The sequence below is a fragment of the Crocuta crocuta genome, unplaced genomic scaffold (assembly GCF_008692635.1).
Source record: "Crocuta crocuta isolate KB4526 unplaced genomic scaffold, BGI_CrCroc_1.0 scaffold159, whole genome shotgun sequence".
Taxonomy (NCBI): Eukaryota; Metazoa; Chordata; class Mammalia; order Carnivora; family Hyaenidae; genus Crocuta; species Crocuta crocuta.
In genome coordinates, this window is record NW_027533263.1 from 1,080,158 (window position 1) to 1,101,194 (window position 21,037).

The following is a 21,037-nucleotide window of genomic DNA, read 5'->3' on the forward strand; positions in this document are numbered from 1 at the left end:
GAGATGTAGTTTAAAAATGCATTTAAAAAATGCAGATTCTTAAGTAGGGCCCAGGCATTTGAGTTCCTAAGAGTTACTGCTGCTGCCATCTTGAGGACTATACTTTAGGTAGCAAAAGTAACAATGGTGACCTAAATACTTGGGAGGGCCCGAGGTCAAAGTGTGCTACATGCCAAAATTGTTATGAAAATTTGGTAGTTAGCTTTCTTTTATTATACTCACATTTAATGTCACATTGTCTATAGCATCAGTTATTTCAAATTTTATTCAGCACAGTAAGGATACTACTAATGCTATTAAAACCTTATAATATTTTGTACTTGGTTTTCATGTCTTTAAAACTCCTGTCCAGAATAGAGCCTTCTGTGTAGTGAGTGTTCAGCAAACATGGATTAAAAATGTTTAAACAGCAATTTGAAAAATCAAAAATGTAGGAGACTCTCCTAAGGGAGAAATAATTATAGGAAGCCTGAGAACAAAGTCATTTGCATAACTTTTTTAATCCCTTAGTTTTAGGGGCAGTCTGTGATAAGGCAGACCCTCATGACTTTGTCATCTTTGTTGGCTACTCAGGACTAGGCTGGAAGAGTCTTCTCACCTAGAATGTAGTAAAACACATTCTGAACAGTATTACTGGCTCCACATTTGAATTGGGGGAAAATAGACTTCTAAATGAACTTTTTTAAAAGATAAATTGATTAACTGTCTCTTAAACTGATATTTTATATGAATGAAATGCTCATGTACTAAAATGACACATATGCTAAGAAGAAAGTTTTTAGAGCATCATAAGAGCTGATTTAGCACTCTCTGCATCAGGGATTCAGTGCCGTATCAGCTTTTGTGGAGTGTAAGAATGCCTGTTCTACATCCATTGTGCCCTTTTTGGGCCTGTATTATTTGGCCATTTTATTAAGAGCACCCAGAAAAATCAAGTTTTTTCAGGTCTGTTAATTCTTGTCGGAATCAAGTAACAGCAGAAGTTGGAGCCTTAGCAGTCAAGCTCTTAACTGACAGTATAAGGAACATCGATACTGACATAATAGTGTAGAATAATTCTGCTAAGATCTTCAATAGGTCTGTAAGATAAGCTTGTAAAATATTTGAAGGACTTCTAATTATTTTCAGTAAAAAAAAAATCAGTACTAGAAAAAAAATTCTATCCAAATTGGCTTTTTATTTATTAATAGACTATTGACACGTAACTGCTTGTAATAGTATGGACACAAAAATTATAAAAATAAACCAGTAGATATTTAAGGGCAAATGCAAAACTTGCATATTAGGTCATTAAAGATTTTATATATTTTATACTATAAGTTATAAACTAGACATATTAAGCAAAATGCAAAGTGCAAACCAGCACAAATCATATGCTACAATTTGTGTTTTTAAAAGATACAGACCCATACTCTTCAATGTGCATAGAATACCTCTGGAAGGAATAAACAACTACAACTGGTTGGTGTAAGGGACTGGAAGGAATACTCGACTTTTCACTGAATATCCTTCGGTAACAAAAATTTTTAGAATCAAATTCATGTACAGATTTGTTTAAATATTTTGATTATATTTAAGGTTAAATTAACAAACTCTCATACATGGATTTAACAAAATATATGGCACAAAGAAATGACTTCCAACTCTGAGCATTTGGGGAAGTATTTTCATGAAAGGGGTTTACAGTTTAAACTATGTACTGCATTAGCATTTTCACTTCTTATTACAGTGGTGTTTCAATGAAGAATTTTATTCCAGCCATGAAATAATTTTAAGGGAGTATATGAAGACTACAAGCTGACCAGTGGCCAAGGTTAGCTTTTTTCTCTTTCCTAAGGAAAAAGACTTGTGTAAATATTTAGAAGGCTTGAAATTATTACTTTTAAGAAAAAAACTGAAATGTCTTACAATGAGCTTTAGGTCTACTTGATAGAGAAATCAAGATTAAAGCCACCCATTTATATGGTACTCACTTGCATGTTACTGAAAAAAACGATGTCAATACAAGAATAACTGAATTTTTATTTTCTGTTTTCTTGAAAACAAGGACTAAAATGTAACTCAGGATTGTGTTTCTGTAGCCTGGCTTCTCACTTGTATCATGAGGATGATGGCACAGACATTAACTGTTGCAAGTACCATGATTATTGTTCATGTGCTTTCTAAGGTCGGTATACACCTCATATAAATATGCTTTTCCCACTATCCCAACAGAATAGTCTCATGCCCTCTTCCTCCCTACCCCCACCAGCGTGTAGTCTAAATCCAAAAGGCGAAAGCTAGATCACCTACTCTGCCCCAGTCTTAAACACCTTTTGTTAGGCCTTTCAAGAACAGGAAGATGATCTGCCTTCTCCTTTACACCCATCAGCTCTGACAGAACAGCAAATAAAGTAGATTTATGTGATGCCAAGGTTTTATACTTCCATACTGGAACAAACACATTTGCAAACAATCAGCTCTGGGGGTGTTGAAAAGGCCCTCAAAATATTAGGAATAATATCATCTCTAGTATAAAAGAATTCAAAAACATCCAGCTCCAAATAGTCCCTGAGCACACTGTTCATTCCAGCATGAAGTCTCCAGAGAGGTAATGAATGAAAGGCACGTTTTCTCCCACTTGAGGACCGCTGCATAGTACTAGAGATGGTACGCCAGCCAGGCTAATCAAGGTTCTAATGGATGACATTTCCCCTCCCAATTTTAAGTCTTGTACACTGGAAAAAAGAGTCTAATGTTAGATGTAAACACAACACTTTAGACTAGAGGAGTGGCAGCTGGGGTCCAACAACCCTTCCACAAAAGCTTCAAGAGTAAAGGGCAGCTTCAAGACTCTTCTTCCTTTTCCAGGAAATCAGTCAATGTTCCATTGTCCACAGGAATTAACAAATATTCTACTCCATCAGTTCCCTAAAAGACGTGAGAATACCCTGGATGTTAGTGATTTGTAAAGATATATGTGACTCTTGTAGGTTAAACAGAAAAATGGATTTAATATTTTACACAAATATGGAAATGTAAAGATTAAGGCAAAAAGAGCAGGCATATATATTTAAGTACAGTGAGTTTATAGTTAAACCACTTTATTATTGAAAAGACTAGAGCATAAGTGAGTTCTTTACCCTCCTGTTCTTTCTAGAATTTTACGTACTGATTTCTTGGTTCTTTTATCCATGTATCTCTCCCTAACCCCTCTTTTTAAAAATGTAATTTCTACACCCAACATGGAACTTGAACTCATGACTCCGAGATCAAGAGTTTCAGGCTCTACTGACTGCCAGCCAGGTGTCCCCAGGTATCTCCCCTTTTTAAAATAATCCTCACTAGACTCTCATTTCTATCACCCAACCTCTACCTTTCCAGAAGAGTTATCAATATTTGGTGACTCCATTTTCTCACCTTTCACTCAACCCATTCCAACCTAGCTACTACCACTATTATCATGTCATCAAAAAAGCTTTTGCTTGGAGCACCAAGGAATTCTTAAATCCAATACAGATTTTTCGGTTTTCATCTTTTTGGTCTCTGAGCAGAACCTAGCACTGCTGACTATTCTTTCTTAAAACATGCTTCTCTTGGCTTCTATGACATCATATCCTAGTTTTCTTCCTGTCTGGCTATTATTCCCACCTCTACAAGCCTATCTTCTACTTGGCCTCTAAATGTCGCACTTCTGGGCTTAGTTCCTGGCCTTCTAATCTCACTGAATGTCCTTTCTCCTGATAGTCCTTCCATTACAACCTAAATACATAGGGATCAGTCTTCTGTCTCTAGCCCAATCTTGCCTCTGGTTTCTTGTCCCAGGATATACAGTTGCCTAGCTGACATCTCCACTTGGAAGTCTCAAAAGGTAAATCCAAACATAACTACAATCACAAACTCATCATCTGTCTACCAAAAATGCTTCTCATCCAGTGATCTCACCATCTCTGGTTATGCAAGCCAGACACCAGAAATCATTCTTTACACTTTTCCTTGGCTCTTACATCCAACCTATTAACAATTCTTGTCCGTTCTACCTCCTAAATATATCTAGACTCCAACCCCTTTTCTCTCTTCATCCTAGTCAAGTTACCATAATCTCATTCAGACTATTACTAGTTTCCTAACTGGTCTCTGGGCACTGACTTTTAGCAGTTCCCACCTCACCCTGCCCCACTGCACTGTGCATACCAGAGTCAGAACAATTTCAAAATCCTTTCCGTGGCATTAAGGAGCATATAATCTAGACCTTATACCACTGTGTTTTCAGTCTCTCATTCTGTGCGATGCTGGCCACCTTTGTTTTTCTGTGACCAGTTATCTCCTAGTTTTCCTTGATCTCAGCTCAGTGATCTGATAACCATAATTAGGTTGGAGTCACATATTATGCTCTTTCAGAACCATGTACCCTTCTGATCATAGGACTTACCACAGTTAAATCTTTATACATGTGTGTATTTGACAAATGCCCATCTCCTCCAATAGACTTTTAAGCTCCATCAGAAAGAAATTGGGTTTTTGCTTAGTAGTATATCCTAATACTTAGTGCAATATCTGATATGTAGTGCTCCGTGTAGACTCAATTAGTGAATGTGGCAGGAAAAAAAGAGGGAATACAATTATTTGACTTACATTTCTAATGGCCTATTGCTCTGGCTAAGTTTTCTGCTATGAAGCTGAGTACTTCTACTATATCTCTTTCTATAGAACTTAAATGGCACATAGCCTAAATGGATCCTTGTGACCCGTCAGAGAACCTCCATTTGTTTCCTAAAGTCGACTCAAAGGCATGCTTATCCTTCAGTAAACAAGAGATAAAGTATTCCTGATATATAATCTGTAACAGCGGTCTCACCTTCTTTGTTCTTATAAGCTTGTGGTCCCTAAATTCAGTTAGCTGGGCCCGAAGTGTCAGATCACTATTGACCAGAAATGCCTCTCGACACTGTTGGTAAAAATCTTGAAAAGAAAGTCCTAGAGAGTTCAAAAGGAGATGTGACCATAAGTTAGCATTTAAGACATTACCCCATAGATGGGTTACCCATTCCAAAGAACATGAAAAAAGTGCTGTTGCCATAGTATGTCAAAGTAGTCAGGAAAAAAAAAAAACTAAAAACACACCTCTGGAAGAAATAAACTAAGGAACACTTAGGTATTATACACTGTGACTTATATATATCTGTTTTTAAAGAGAACTGATTGGTTGAAAGTAGTCAACTGACCAAGTATAACCTAAATCTTATGGACAGCTTTAAACAACATGAATAACGCTTTTAAAGGAGGAACTAGTTAAGTCATGAGAGCTAAACAATTATTGAAGTATTTGTCTAAATTAACACTTTTACCCAAGGGAAAGAAAATCTGCTAAGATACCCACATATGAAATATAGTTATCTGTAGACACATGTCCACAGTTCTAAGAAATTTAAAAATAGGCCGGATATGGGGCACCTGGGTGGCTCAGTTGGTTAAGTGCCCAACTTTGGCTCAGATCGTAAACTCAGGATTTGTGGGTTTGAGCCCTGTGGGCTCTGCAGTGACAGTACAGAGCCTGCTTGGGATTCTGTCTCCCTCTCTCTTTAAAAGACAAACGTTTAAAAAGAAAAAAAAAAAAAGGCTGGATGGCGTCTTTCAGTGTGCATTGGCAAACAGCCTGTTCTGCAGAATATCTGTGGGACTTCTTGAAAATGTGATATGTGGCAAACTAATCGCAGAGCAAACCATTTATTTGCTCCTTTGAAACCCTACAGTGCTGTTATTAGATTCCAGAAAAAGGAATTTATGGGGTAAAACAAACTCAAAGAATTTAATATTATAAATATTGGATACCAATGTAAGAAGGGTTATCCTGGTTATCCAGTTGATACTTTATTAGTAGCCTGAAAATCCCCCTAAGGAAAAAAAAAAACAGGAAATCAAATCCAGAACGTTAACATCAAAACATAACAGTAAAATACACAAAGATAATTTGAAATACTTGGCTTATACATATTCTCTTCTTTTCTCCAAGGAACATCATATCCTGGCCTACTTAAAAAAAAAAGAGAGAAGCTTTTTTATGGACTTTTAAGGAAAACCTAGGAGTTTTCTTTAAGGTTGGTTCAGGTTAGAAAATTTGGAATATATAATAAAATGTAAGGAGAATATTAACATTAATCGCATAGCCCTAAAATAACAGCCACAAACATTTGATGTGGAAATAATATGTATGCTTTCTTCTCAAATCTTTGTGGATGAAGCAGGCTGGAAACACAAATTCATGCATTTATATATAGTATATACCATTTTATATCTTACCTTTTCACTTACTGATTTTCTCAGATTATTAAAAAGCCTTCCTAAATTTTTAATGGCTGCTCATATATTGTGTACCGCACACTTAACCTTGCACTACCTGTTTTGGATATTTACATTACTTCCAATTTTATTAAAAAATAACTCCACATTAAATTGTACACAAATATTCTTTCATATCAATTTCTACAAGAAATTGCACAAAGTTGATTTATAGGGCTGGAAGCATGTTACATGCCCTGAGATTTTCAGGAGTCCTTGGTTGTGGCAAAAATTTTAGATCTTTACATTTTCATTTTTAAGATGATCTAGAAAATAATCACATAAATGTATTTGGATCATCTGAATGACCTTGTTAGAACTAGATACTACCACGGACTCCACAGCTAAATGCTGATTAAGGTTTTTGATCACATTCATACCAAGTAAAGACTAAATGATACTGGAGTTTGCAGAATGAAACAAAATTTCATAGTTTAAAAAAAAAAAGCCCTGGAGGCTAATACATAGACATTTAAGTATGCCAAACTAAAAGCTGTATTATAGCAGTCATATTTAATGTTGTACTTATATTGCATGGATTCTCAACTTTATACACAGCAACTTGCAATAGTTCATTAACAGTAGCATAAGAAGATTGAAAACTCTGTTGCAGTTTAATAGAAATTTTGATTAGATACCCATTTAATGCATATTTCAATATTAATACAATACTAATCTTCAGGTGTACAAAGCAGCTTTACAGAGTTACAAAATTCATTAAATCAACATTTGAGGGCTAACATGAGGGAGGGCTAACATTTGAGGGCTAACATGAGGGAGTTGAGTATCCATAGTTATGTAAGGCTCTGCATGTGACTAAACTGCACAGGCCTTTAAGCACACACTTGCACACACACAAGTGACTGTACACGTCCATGGTGAAATCTGAGTAAGTTCTATGGATTGTGCCAATGTCTGTTTTTGGTTTTAATACTGCACTGTGAAGAGAGTAAGGGAAAGGGGTGCTCAAGACTTCCCTGGACATTTCTTTGTAGCCTCCTGTGGATCTACTTTTAAAGTTTTTTAAAAAAAAAAACACATAAAAGAAAAATAGATGGGAAAAAATTTTCTAGAACAAAANTGGGAGTATTTGGGAAAGGGGTGCTCAAGACTTCCCTGGACATTTCTTTGTAGCCTCCTGTGGATCTACTTTTAAAGTTTTTAAAAAAAAAACCACATAAAAGAAAAATAGATGGGAAAAAATTTTCTAGAACAAAAAAAAAGATTTGAAAGTTTTTGTCTGCCTCATCCCCTAGCTATTGTTATTCCCCCCCTTTCTTTTATATGGTTTGTACTATCCTGAATTAAGGATTTTTCCTTTCTGTGCACATTTTAAAACTTAACCATACTGACATGCATTTGAGCACTATATAGTATTATTTTACATGCTTTTTTCCAAATCTACTATCCTGTCTGGTATAGCATTTGTCCTGAACAGAAATCTCTGGGTTTGGACACTGCATGGTATTGTCATACTACTGTTACCCACATACGTCAGACTCCTAACTGCCTTTGCTGCTCCTATATCCAGAACACAGGTGGCCTGTGGATTCCACTCTCTCACTGCTTTATGATTGCTTCATTGAGATGTTCACATTTTTCAGCCACGCTATAATTTTTTTTCCCTTTGGTCCTTTTATATTATCTATTAATGCTATGTGTTTGGAACAAACGGGGATGAATTAAAAGTGTGAAAACTATTATACCATCCTGACTAGATGTATCCACTGCTCTTGGGATGAAATAAAAACTTTGCTAGTCTCATCTGCTTTAAGAAACTGAATTTTCTGTCAAATTTAAAACCCAAGAAAAATCACTGATGTTTGGATTAATTTATAGGTCCAGTACATTCTAACTTGCTACCTTTATAATGTTTAGTCCACTCATCAAAGAACACCGTATTTTTCATCTTTTCAAATCTTAATTATTCTCAACAGGGTTTTACTGTTTTTAAACACTTCATTTTGTTAAAAACTGCTCTAGAATTCTATTTGTTTGGTGTAGGGTGATCGGGTACTAAAAGCCTTTTTCAATAGGTTATCATGCCCTTTACGTTATGCCAGTTTATGCCATATCCAGCTTTTCTTAGCATTTCTTAATTCAGATACACCTCTTGGTGAGGTTCACTAGAGACACTGTTACACAAAGATCTTTAAGGGCATGAGCTTTGGAACCTGGCAGATGTGGATCAAAATCTCTGTGCCTACTGCTATATTCCACAGCTGTGAGGATCAAATGAGTCATTTCATGTAAAGCTCCCCATGTTTGAATCAGAACGTTCAGTATATAATTAAAAATAGCCATCAGATTTAAGTAAAATCCATAAAAATTCTTTTTCCTCCACAATGACCACTATCTTGAGATGCTCTTGTTTAGAAATATAAAGATTAATGGGGCGCCTGGGCGGCTCCATCAACTTTGGCTCAGGTCATGAGCTCACAGTTTGTGAGTTTGAGCCACACTTTGGGTGAGACCTGATATTCTGTCTCCCCTCTCTCTGCCCCTTGCTCTCTTGTGCCCTCTCTCAAAAAAAATTTTTTACAAATATTGACACTTCTGTTGAGGAGTCTGTCTATTGCATAACCCAGGACTGGCAACTAATTTTTACTATTTCTCTTAACCCTTCAAACTAAGTAGAGACTTTATTACCATTAAAACCTACTACTGCATGTCTTAAAATGTATGGAGTTTTTTTTTGTTTTTTTTTTTTAAACTATAGTTTTCATTCTTACCTTGCATTAGGGGTAAGGCTTCGTAAGACATGAGTTAGGGAACTTAGTGGTAATGATCCAGATTGTTTAACCAGAAGAGAATTCTCATAGGAAGTTTCTTCAGTATAAGGACTATATGTAGTAGTTTCATACCAGAGCCAGTTATAAAGACTCTGCTTTGCATGATCCCACACTACAACATATGATTAAAGAAAATAAGAGTTATTAATCATACCATGTTACTAGCTTTCACTATAGGAAAGAAGGAGAAAGCATTAAAATAAAAAATGAATCCTGAAAATTTTCATTTTTGCCATTTCCCCATCCAAATCAGTACACCTCACAATCTAATTTCATTGTCAGTCAGCATCTATGCCTGAATCTTTATTTGTATGCTGAATACAAGTAAAATTATTAGTGCTACGAAGGCATTCTTTTGAAAAAGTTTAATAATTTAACAATGTTTTTTCTATAGGATCATCACAAAGTCTCTGAATTAAATGCATAAAATAAATGCTGCAATACTTATAAACAATAGAAAAAGACCAAATAATAGTTGGGTCTCTTCTCCTTCATGAAATTTTAGGTGTAAAACACCCCCTTTAGAATCTGAATTTTATCCTAAGAATTATGTTCTAAATCAGATTGAGGACACTTTTATTTTTAGCAGCCCATATCTTTAAGCATGCAACAAAGAAAGTATACTGAAATAAAAATATCTTAACTTGCAATAGTAAAAAAAAAAATTTAAGACTGGTATCTTGAGAAAGAAAGAAGGGAATACTTACTGAGAGGAGCATTGAGGTGATCAATAGATGCTATAAGGTATATATTACGTAAAGATGACAATTGTCCAATTATTTGCTGGCTTTTGTCTCCTCTCAACATTTGGCTATCCAAATTGTGGATGAGAAGGAAGAGTTCTAAAGAAGAATCTAAAAGGAAAGGCAATTCAATTATTATTTACAGGGAGTACTTGTAAAGTCCTTCTAACACAAAATGCTTGTGCATTAAAAAGCATCAAAGTGGTATAGGACAAGGTAAGTACTGCAGAGCAGTATGTAATTTATTTGAGAAGATAGCAGTCTCTTAAAAATAGGCAACATTATTAAAGTTTTATTGAAATTGGTTGAAAATCAGTGGGGACTGGGTGGTTAGAGANATACTTACTGAGAGGAGCATTGAGGTGATCAATAGATGCTATAAGGTATATATTACGTAAAGATGACAATTGTCCAATTATTTGCTGGCTTTTGTCTCCTCTCAACATTTGGCTATCCAAATTGTGGATGAGAAGGAAGAGTTCTAAAGAAGAATCTAAAAGGAAAGGCAATTCAATTATTATTTACAGGGAGTACTTGTAAAGTCCTTCTAACACAAAATGCTTGTGCATTAAAAAGCATCAAAGTGGTATAGGACAAGGTAAGTACTGCAGAGCAGTATGTAATTTATTTGAGAAGACAGCAGTCTCTTAAAAATAGGCAACATATTATTAAAGTTTTATTGAAATTGGTTGAAAATCAGTGGGGACTGGGTGGTTAGAGATTTAACTGGAACGGTTATTGCCCAAATCACATCATAAAGTTTTAATAAGGCACAGGGAATAAGGCAAGATGCATACTGTGTTGGAGGTAAATCTGTTCATGTTGCATTGCAAGGCAGAAGTAGAGAGGGGACACACACACACACACACACACATCACACCAGGCATTAAGAGGCAAGATGGAAAACCTGATTATCATAAAAGCCAAAGGAGACAAAAAAAAAGGAAAGGGAGTGAAATTTAGGATACTGCTCAAGCCATCAGGAAAGTCACAGAAGTAAAAAATATCATAAAGGTCAATGAAGGAAGAATTTGGAGGATAGAGCTGTCAACACCATTACCTACTACAGAGATCAAGATAAAGGATGAGCCAAGGTCAACTGTGTTTAGTAAGAAAATTACAGAGGTAATCAAGCATATAGTTCATGTAGCACAGAAGCAAGAAATTAAGGAAACAGGTAAAAAGAAGGCATGACATGTCTTCAAAAACTCCGAAATCACTGAAACAAGAAAACCGTGTGGAAGGGCAGTAGAATCAGGTAAATGTTTTCTGATGATGGAAGAAGTCTTACTATGTTTAAAAGCCACTGGTAAGTCTCTCAGGAGTTGGTAAGAAATGAGACATCTAGCATTTACAATGGACAATGAGCTTATTAGAATAAGTACATTTCTCTCCCACTGAGGCTAGAGGGACAGACAAGAGAGACTATAGCAACGAAAGTCCTGAGAACATTTTTAAAGTCCAAGGTTCCTTAAATTCTAGAAGCCACCATAATCAATAGTATTTAAATTATATACATATATTCTATTTTATAATTACAATTATATATTTACATCATATGCACTATCCTATATTTATGAATTATGTATTAGTTCTATATTCAAAATGTATACCCATATGTGAAGCCTTTTGTATTTATGTAGTTACACTTTATATAATACAAATATATTGTATATAAATAAAATATGCATTATATAAATGAATATATACATATAAAATAACTCAGTCACTTAATTTCAGAAGCATATAAACAATACAAAATTCTCTATCAGATTAAGTTACCCTTTTAATACTTAAGTAGTGACTAAGTGACAATTATTTGACCCTAATAATTTTATTTTTAATTATCTGAAATGCTCACATAGCCAAAATATTCACACCAAAAGAATAACAAAAAAAGATTTTGGGGGACACCTTGGTAGCTTAGTCAGTTAAGTGTTTGACTCTTGACCTCAGCTCAGGTCTTGGTCTCACTGTTGTGAGTACAAGCCCCACACTGAGGTCTGTGCTGGGCATGTAGGCTATTTTTTTAAAAATTGCTTTTTTCTGCAGGTTTTAGAGTATGAAATTATTCAAATACAGTAATATTTACTGAGAATAAAGAGGAAAATGTTTTATAAAAATATTAAATATAAAAATACCAAAGATGCATTTATCAACTAGGGGTACTTCCCACAGGCCAAGTAAAACCTGGAAACTATTCTGAAATAATAAGCTTTTAGTTAAACAAATTCAAGGTGCTTGGAGTAGTTCTTTCCTGTTAGGTAAGTGAAGTTCATGGAAAAAGAAAGGGCAAATTACTTCTGAGAAATCTAAATCAGCTTGAGAGAAGTGAGAGAAGTGATTACTGAAATAATCCCCATTTTTGTATATAATACAGATCATCCTCAGTCTCAGATGGGAGATATATCATGATAAACCCATCCTAAGTTGAACATACAAGTCAAAAATGCTTTTAATACACTCAACCTACTGAACATCATAGCTTAGCCTAGCCTATCTTTTTAGTTTATTTTTAATTTCAGTTAACATACAGTACAATACTGGTTTCAGGAGAATTCAGTGATTCATCACTTACATAAAACACCCAGTGCTCATCACAAGTGCCCTCCTTAATACCCATCACCCATCTAGCTCATCCCCCACCTCCCTCATCAACCCTCAGTTTGATCTCTATCTTTAAGAGTCTTCTGTGGTTTGTTTTCCTCTCCTCTCTTCTCCCCCACCTTCCCATATATTCATTTGTTTTGTTTCTTAAATTCTACATAGGAGTGAAATCATATGGTATTTGTCTTTCTCTGCTTGACTTATTTTGGTTAGCATAATACATTCTAGCTCCATCCACATCATTGCAAATGCCAAGATTTCATTCTTGTTGATTGGCCTTGCCCACCTTAAACCTGCTCAGAATGCTTACTTTAGGCTATAGTTAGGTACAATCATCTACCACAAAGTCTATTTTATAATAAAGTGTTGAATATCCTATGTAATTTTTAGAATTACATAGACTTATAGGTAATTTATATGTAATTCTATGTAATTTAAAGAATACTGAAAGTGAAAAACAATGGCTGTATGGGTACAGAATGGTTATATCAGTTATTTACTTTCAGCATCATGTGGCTGACTGGGTGCTATGGCTTGCTGCCACTGCCCAGCATCATGAGAGTATAGCACCACACAGCACTAGCCCAGGAAAAGATTAAAAATGCAAAATGTGAAGTATGCTTTTCTACTGAATGCGTACTGCTTTTGCACCATTATGTCAAAAAGTGGCAAGTCAATCCATTTTACATTGGGGACCACCTATCTGTATACCAATAAATAGAAATGTCTGCTTAGCTTTACCCTAAAACTACAGCATCTACTTCATGTTACCTTCTTTAAATTTGTTTACTATCCAGTCTAGCTGATCCAGTACACTGCGGAAAGTACCCATATGCTCGAGGACTTCTTCTGTTATAGAATTCAGGATCTATATCATAAAAGTGCAAGAGGTACATCAATTACTACTTATTCTATTATAATAGAATAAATACAAATAGCCAATCAATCCTTTCTTATAAGTTAAAAATGAATTTAGATTTCCTATCAAGTCCAAAAAATACTTTAAAAATCCTACTGGTACTTAAGTATATCTAATTCATTTTGGCATTAAATTATGGCAAAAATGAAACATGGAAGAATACCAAAGATGCAAAGGTAAGAGGGTAGCAAAAATAACCCCCCTCCAACAAAACAGGAAACATTAGAAAACTATAGATTTATCAAAGGAAACAGGATACACACATTAAAGACACTTTTCAGGAATACTGTATGATTTATATCTAGCACCAAAAGGTTTTTGTTTTCAAATGATGAAAAGACACAAATATTTGCATTAAAACTGTTCTATGACATATTATAAAACTATTACTTACTACTTTTAGAGTACCAAAGTGACCTAACAGCAATAATAAAATAAAAGTCTCCCATAATCCTGTCCTTAACAAAAGTACTGTTGGTGTTTGGCAAATAAAACTAACATTTCTCTAAGATTTAATGTATTTATCAGTTACAAAGTAGGAAATTCAGAGATGAGGATTCAAAGCTAGAACCCTGAGTAAGTTCCAACACATGACCTTAAGCACTACGCAATCCTGCTAGTGTGAAGGCTAAAAAAATTTGAATGTTCCAGAATGTAATGGTATGGGTATGGAATGGCAGGGGATATAATGTTACTTCTTTTAACATTTTTGAAACTTACTGATTTCACACTTATTCCAGGAAAGAAGCCATTGATGACAACATGAATAGAATCTTGCAGCACAGCGGTTCGAAACCTTTCTAGTAAATCTCTCTTAGAACCCAAACCAAAAAGCACAATGTTGAACCCCAGGCTGTTAGGAAAGATAGCATTTATGAAATTAAAGTTCAGTACTTCTTATTTTTTAGAATCAGCTAAGTTTATAAAAAGTATTGAAAGAACTAGGATGACTAAAGAACTACATTTATTCCCAACTTATACAAGGTGAAAGCACAATTTTATTATCATCTGTACACCAAACTTAGGGTCCAGCATCAGTAACTTTCTCTCCAGCTCTTAATACCGTTCAGGTGATGGGTGGCTGGAGGCAAGGGAGAACAACAGGAGGCACAAGGCACTAAATAGTTGTGCAGGTTGAAGCTGAGTTTTAATAGATTAGGAAAGGTAAGCAGAGGCCAAGTCACAAAGGTCTTGTTAAGTCAACCATGACATTAATTAGATTGTTTTGAAGGACAATGACCATTTAAAAGTAGTCAGAAGTTTTAAGTAGGAAAGTAGCATGATATTTTCACACTGGGTGAATAGGGGGAATGGACAGAAGGAGGGGAAAGCTGCCAAAAATGAGCCTGAATTAGGTGTTATAGAGAAAAATAGAAGATGTCAAGAGCTTTACAGGTTAAATCAATAGGATTTGGAAAGTGATTAGATGTGGAAGGGAAGGGAAAGGGAGTATTTCAAAATAACTTGCTTTTTTAGCACAGGCAACTGCGTGGATGAAGGGACTTTCACTGTGCTAGGCGGCAGGGGCAGGTGGCGATGAGGGGTTTAAGAGAAATCAAATTTTACATATATTCAGTTATTTACAGGTCATCAACATGGAAACCTCCAGTACACACTGCTGTAACCGTATGTGCTGCCGAGGAGTGAGATCTGGGCTTGGCTGGAGATACAATCGTGGGAGTTATTCACATGCAAAAAGCAACCAAAGCCCAGAGAGTGAATGAGAAGATCCTGAACACCAAGCACTAGGGGGTTAAGCTAAAGCTCAACGCCATGACTGTTTACAGAGAGGTCCATCAGAAACAGTATTTGCGTGATGCTCTGTAGCAATGCAGGGGAACCTAGCAATAGGAGAAAAGCTAACCCCCAAAGTAGAGCTTAGCAAGGTAGCAGCAGCAGAAAAAAAGTAAGGGAATTCTGAGAGTTGACAATTCTGTTGAAGAAGTTGACTGAGGGCTAGGCTGGGAAGCAAAGCCAAACAAGTTCTCAAAGTTGACATACTGGAAGGAGAACTGAGGGATGGGATCAGAGTGAAGAGCTACTTTACAAATTTATAATGAACAGATCTATAAGTAGTTATTAAGAGAAGCGGAGGTCCTAGCAGGGGAGATAGCCATAACCTTTTGATGTATTACCTGCAAAAGAAAGCCAGGATCAACTGAGAGAAATTGTGTCAATTTCTAGTTTTACTGCTTGGTGGACCTGACTTCTTACTTATCCTATGACTGTGTAACTATGAGTATACATTTACAATACCATACATTTTAAGCACTTCCTTATACTAAGATCCTTTTTAATAAAAGTATAAAAGTAATTATAGTAAAAAAAAGTTTTAATTTTAATAATTCTTCTAGTTTTAATAGTAATTTGATATTTAACCTGAAGTATCTGAAAAATGGTAAAATTCAAAAAATATTCTAAGAAATAATTTTAAAATGGTAAAATAATGTTTATGGGACAGATAAAATTCTGACGATCTATAGTACCTGAATACAGAATAAGATTAAAATAAATATATGTTCTTTTTAGAAACTTTGCTGTGGAAAACTAGATTAAAATCTAACTGAGGGGCACCTTGGGTGGCTCAGGTGATTAAGTGTCCGAATCATGATTTTAGCTCAGGTCATGATCCCAGGGATGTGGGATTGAGCCCCATGTGGGGGCTCCACACTGAGCATGGAACCAACTTAAGATTCTCTCTCCTCAGGGTGCCCAGGTGGCTTAGTCAGTTAAGCATCCAACTTCAGCTTAGGTCATGATCTTGTGGTCTATGAGTTCGAGCCACATGTCAGGCTCTTTACTGACAGCTTGGAGCCTGGAGCCTGCTTCAAATTCTATGTCTCCCTCCCTTTCCTTCACTCACCCCTGTCTCTTTCTCTCAGAAGTAAATAAAAATTTTTTAAAAACTTAAAAAAAATTTTTTCCCTCTAACCCTTCCCTGCNTTTCCTTCACTCACGCCCCTGTCTCTTTCTCTCAGAAGTAAATAAAAATTTTTTAAAAACTTAAAAAAAATTTTTTCCCTCTAACCCTTCCCTGCTCTCTTACTCTCTCTTAAAAAAAAATCCAATTGATATATCTTATCAATCTTGACAGATTTTTCAATATTTTTACAATAACAATTCTAACAAAGGCTATCTTAACCAATGGCTTTCACATATGTTAAACTTAAGACATTTCTTGAAAACCAGATTTTGAGATGAGTCATACAATATAACATTTCTTCATCTGAGTCATAAAATTAGGAAAGCACCTATTTTTTTTCAAATTTTTATATATAAAAATGTATCAAACTGATTTCAAAAAATAACATTACATGTTAAATTGGTTTAACACACAGACATGTAAATAATATTACTTACAGTAAATGCAAAATCCATTTATGAAACAACTGTTCATACTGTTGATTTAGTTGTTTAAGTTCAACAGAAAAGNAAAAGAGGCTATTAGTGTAAATATTACTTTAACCAGGCTTGATAAAGAGTGTATCAACTGAATACACATATTATTTCAATGATTTAAGCCATTTGTTTTCTTAAAAAAGTTTTAAACGATGTTTAGTACAAATATGTAAGAGTAAAGAATTTACCAAGTTTTGTCTAGAACTATATCCATGATTATAAGTTCCAAACATAAGGCTTTAATTTCTAAAAAGATCATTACCATAAGGAGATGATTAAACCTGCCTCCCAGCTTTGACAACAAATCCAGACAGACTTTTTTAAAACCTATGAATTTGAAGAAATGTGAAAGCTTAAGGTAACAATATAAATTCTCAGAAATCATTACAGTTTCTTTATAATTTATCATTATCACTAACAAAACTGTATCACTGCTCCTGTAAGTATCAAAGCTACTTCTAACAAATCCATCTTTGATAAGTATGGCAAAGGGTTGGGGTTTTTTTTTTAAGATTTTACTCTTAAGTAATTTTCACACTCAATATGGGGCTCAAACTCACAACTCTGAGATCTATAGTCACATGCTCTGTTGAGCCAGCCAGGCACCCCAGTATGGCAAAGTTTTTTAAACAATAATGTAAATAAACTGAGGAAGGTACACTGCCCTGTACCCAAAACTTGGAAATTCATGCTGGTGAATCAAACATAGCTCATTTTTTAGAATGAAAACCCTAGCAAAAACCTGTATATGCATTTTACCCAGGCACTACTGTGTTTCCATGATTTTACCCTTTAAGTAAAATATTCTTTTATTTGTCTTTTAAACCAGACTTTTAAAAACATGTCTTTTAAAAAAAATTTTTTTTTAATGTTTTATTTATTTTTGAGAGAGAGAGACAGCGTGAGCAGGGGAGGGTCAGAGAGAGAGAGAGATACAGAATCTGAAACAGGCTCCAGGCTCTGAGCTAGCTGTCAGCACAGAGCCTGACGTGGGGCTCGAACAAACAAATCATGAGATCATGACCTGAGCCAGAGTTGGACACTTAACTGACTGAGCCACCCAGGTGCCCCAAAAATGTATTTTTTTTTTTTTGAGAGTGTGAGTGTGAGAGGGGCAGAGGGAGAGGGAAACACAGAATCCGTAGCAGGCTCCAGGCTCTGAACTATCAGCACAGAGCCTGTTGTGGGGCTCGAACTCCCAAACCATGAGATCACAACCTGAGTCAAAGTCAGATGCTTAACCGACTGAACCACCCAGGGTCCCCTAAAATACTCTTTTAATACTAAAGGCTAGAGTTGTAGTCAGCATCTCAGGCATTCTGGTCTGTTTAGGTTTTATTTATCCACATACTTAAAGAGAAACAGGACAAGTTCTAAGTAACTGCTAAGTGGGTAGTTTTAAAAAATCTCTCATTCCTTCTGAAGTTTAGAGCTCTGAAAAAGTAGATGAAGCACTAGTATCATTTCCAGTAGTCATTTATATCAGATTATCAGAGCATACTCACACCTGAATGTGAACTCTGGGAAGTTATCTATAAACTTTTTTTTTTTTTTTTTATTTCTAGGAGAGAGAGAGAGAGACAGCGTGAGCAGGGGAGGGTCAGAGAGAGAGGGAGACAGAGACTCTGAAATAGGCTCCAGGCTCTGAGCTGGCAGTCAGCACAGAGCCCGACGCGGGGCCCGAACCCACGAACCGCGAGATCATGACCTAAGCGAAAGTCAGACGCCCAACCGACTAAGCCACACAGGCGCCCCAGTTATCTATAAACTTTAATTTCAAACATTAGTGTCTACAGAAAATCACACTATTGGCCTCAATACTTCCCATTTCCCTATATCCACACCCTCTGTCATATAACTTTGCCTCCCATTAAAGAGGTGGAGTCTAGTTCCCTGCTCTTTGCTTTGTTTGCAACCACACAATTTGCCGGAACCACCAGAACAACCCCACAGAAGTGACACTGGGTCAGTTTTGAACCCAGGTTATAAGAGGTCTTGTGTTTTTCCACTTCTTACATCTCTAGCATCGTCACGAGAAGAACATGTCTCAGCCAGCCTGCTGGTCCAATGAGGAAGAGAGACATAAAGAGCAAATCCTTGATCAGCCAACCCCCACCTGACCCGCAGACATGAGAAAGAAAACATAAATACTGAATGACACATGCTAATGGACTGTCTTGGTTAGCTGTGTCCACAATCACTGAAAGACCTTCCCCTCCCTCAAAATTGGTAACAGGTGTTCCTTTCATATAGCTCACTCTGCCTCTCTGTCCCATGAAGTCCTGCTTTGACTCTAGACCCATTTATTCTTCTCCCATGTTGCGTATATAGAAATCTATGCACTAAGCAGATGTTAGTGCCATCTTCTTCCTGGAACAACTTGGCTTCTTGACATGTTTTCATCAGTTTCTGATCTGAGTCTTAATACCAATAAGCCAGGTGAAGAAACAAAAACAGCCACACACATTCTATCTTCTAGGTCATAGCAGCTTACTCTATATTCTGCTCTTTCCTGTATCTTGAAAACTATCATGAAAAGCCCTGTATACCTTAGAAAATTGCAAAAAGTCTCAATACTCTTTGAGCCAATAATAATCATCTCTTGATTCAGATTATCAACTCCTTTTTTTTTTAAATTTTTTTAATGTTTTTCTATTTATTTCTGAGAGAGAGAGAGAGACAGCATGAGCAGAAGAGGGTCAGAGAGAGAGGGAGACACAGAATCTGAAGCAGGCTCCAGGCTCTGAGCTAGCTGTCAGCACAGAACCCGATGCGGAGCTCGAACCCATGAACCATGAGATCATGACCTCAGCTGAAGTTGGATGCTTAAATGACTGAGCCACCCAGGAGCCTCATCAACCCCACTTTCTACTAAAAGACTTTCTCAGATGGTTTCTGTCTTCTCTGTTAGGAAGATACCAGCCAAAACCGTCAGTCAATCTCAAAAACTGGCATTAAAAAAAAAAATGAGATACCAGAACCATAGTATATAGTAACCTTGTTATCTTACTGTACTGAGCAGGTTTCCCGTAATATCAAGAAGCAGCTTTCCTCTGCTCTTTGCAAGGTTTGTAACTAAAAGAGTCTGGTCACAGTCTTTATTTTATGACCAGTGTGAAGTGCAATGAACATATGAGTTAAAGAATAATAGAGATTAATGCTACATGGATAACAAAGAAACTACGGCCCTGATGATTATAAATCCTGAAAAAATGATAAAGTAGAGAAAAAAATGTATAGTATATCAAACAGAATTCTAAACTACTGAACCACTTACCATTTTATGTAATGAAATATATAATAGTTAATTTGTATTTCATTTTATCAGGATAATAATTCTGCTTGTGTAAACTCACTCTTCACATTTGCTTATGCAGTATATTTTTTAGCTCACAATAAAAAAAAAAATGTAGAGGTAACATTCCTTGCAACATACCTGATCCAGCTTAGCTCGCTTTAGTTTCTGCAGTGTTCTGTCAGAGGTTAAAACTTTTGAACTGCTATGAGCTTCAAAATATTCTTCTACTAAATCACTCTGAAAGTAGATAGAGCAAAATCAGTTCTTAGTTCCAGATATTTACTTTATATCAAAACCAAACAGTAATATCAGCATATTATAGGATATGTGAAATATGTGGCAGCATTTTCTTTTTTGCAGCAACAATACAGACTAAGGACCAAGCAAATTTAATTCTATTTAATTCTAGTAGTAAAACTGAGTAACTCTTAGGATCATAACAGTTAAAAGAAATGACTACATTGAAGTAGTCTTCACAAAAATGATTCCTAAGTTCCAACATAAAATTTCCATTTAGACTTAAAAATGAGGAGGATCCTTAACCATCAGGACCTTCATTTTGTCTCACACAGTCCTAGCAAATCTGTTAATATAAGTAGAGTTGAGAAACTGAAAAAGAGGAGGAAATCAATAGCAGAGTGAAAAAAAAAAAAAGAGCTGCCTACTATTCCAGGAAAATGGCTTACTACTTCCACGAACTTGGGCCAGAACCAACCTCCACGGTGGTAAGAAGGGATGGAAAACCTTTCAAGCAGTAGGTTTCCTAGATTGCTCTGAATCTTTACACAGAACACCAGATAATCAGCCTTTCCTCAGGTCACCGTGTTTACAATGTTCTTTTGAACAACTCAACATGGATCCACAGCCACTTCACTTACTACTTAAACTGACTTGAACATATCAACAAAACTATATAAAAAGGTATACACTGAGAAGCCTTGCTCCCAGTTATCCAATCAAA

At 35.8% G+C, this 21,037-nt stretch overlaps 1 protein-coding gene across 1 annotated transcript in view; it reads right to left on the reverse strand.

Annotated features, from left to right (window-relative positions):
- Positions 1–1,157: 1,157 nt before the first annotated feature.
- The window catches only part of ORC2 (origin recognition complex subunit 2), a 39,216-nt gene continuing 19,336 nt past the window's right edge, over positions 1,158–21,037 (reverse strand). The window contains 9 exon segments of the mRNA XM_077747577.1: positions 1,158–2,910; positions 4,838–4,956; positions 5,812–5,873; positions 9,051–9,222; positions 10,200–10,346; positions 13,232–13,328; positions 14,100–14,232; positions 16,740–16,849; positions 20,215–20,313. Of these exon segments, the coding sequence (XP_077603703.1) occupies positions 2,827–2,910; positions 4,838–4,956; positions 5,812–5,873; positions 9,051–9,222; positions 10,200–10,346; positions 13,232–13,328; positions 14,100–14,232; positions 16,740–16,849; positions 20,215–20,313 (1,023 nt within the window). The 3' untranslated portion in view covers positions 1,158–2,826.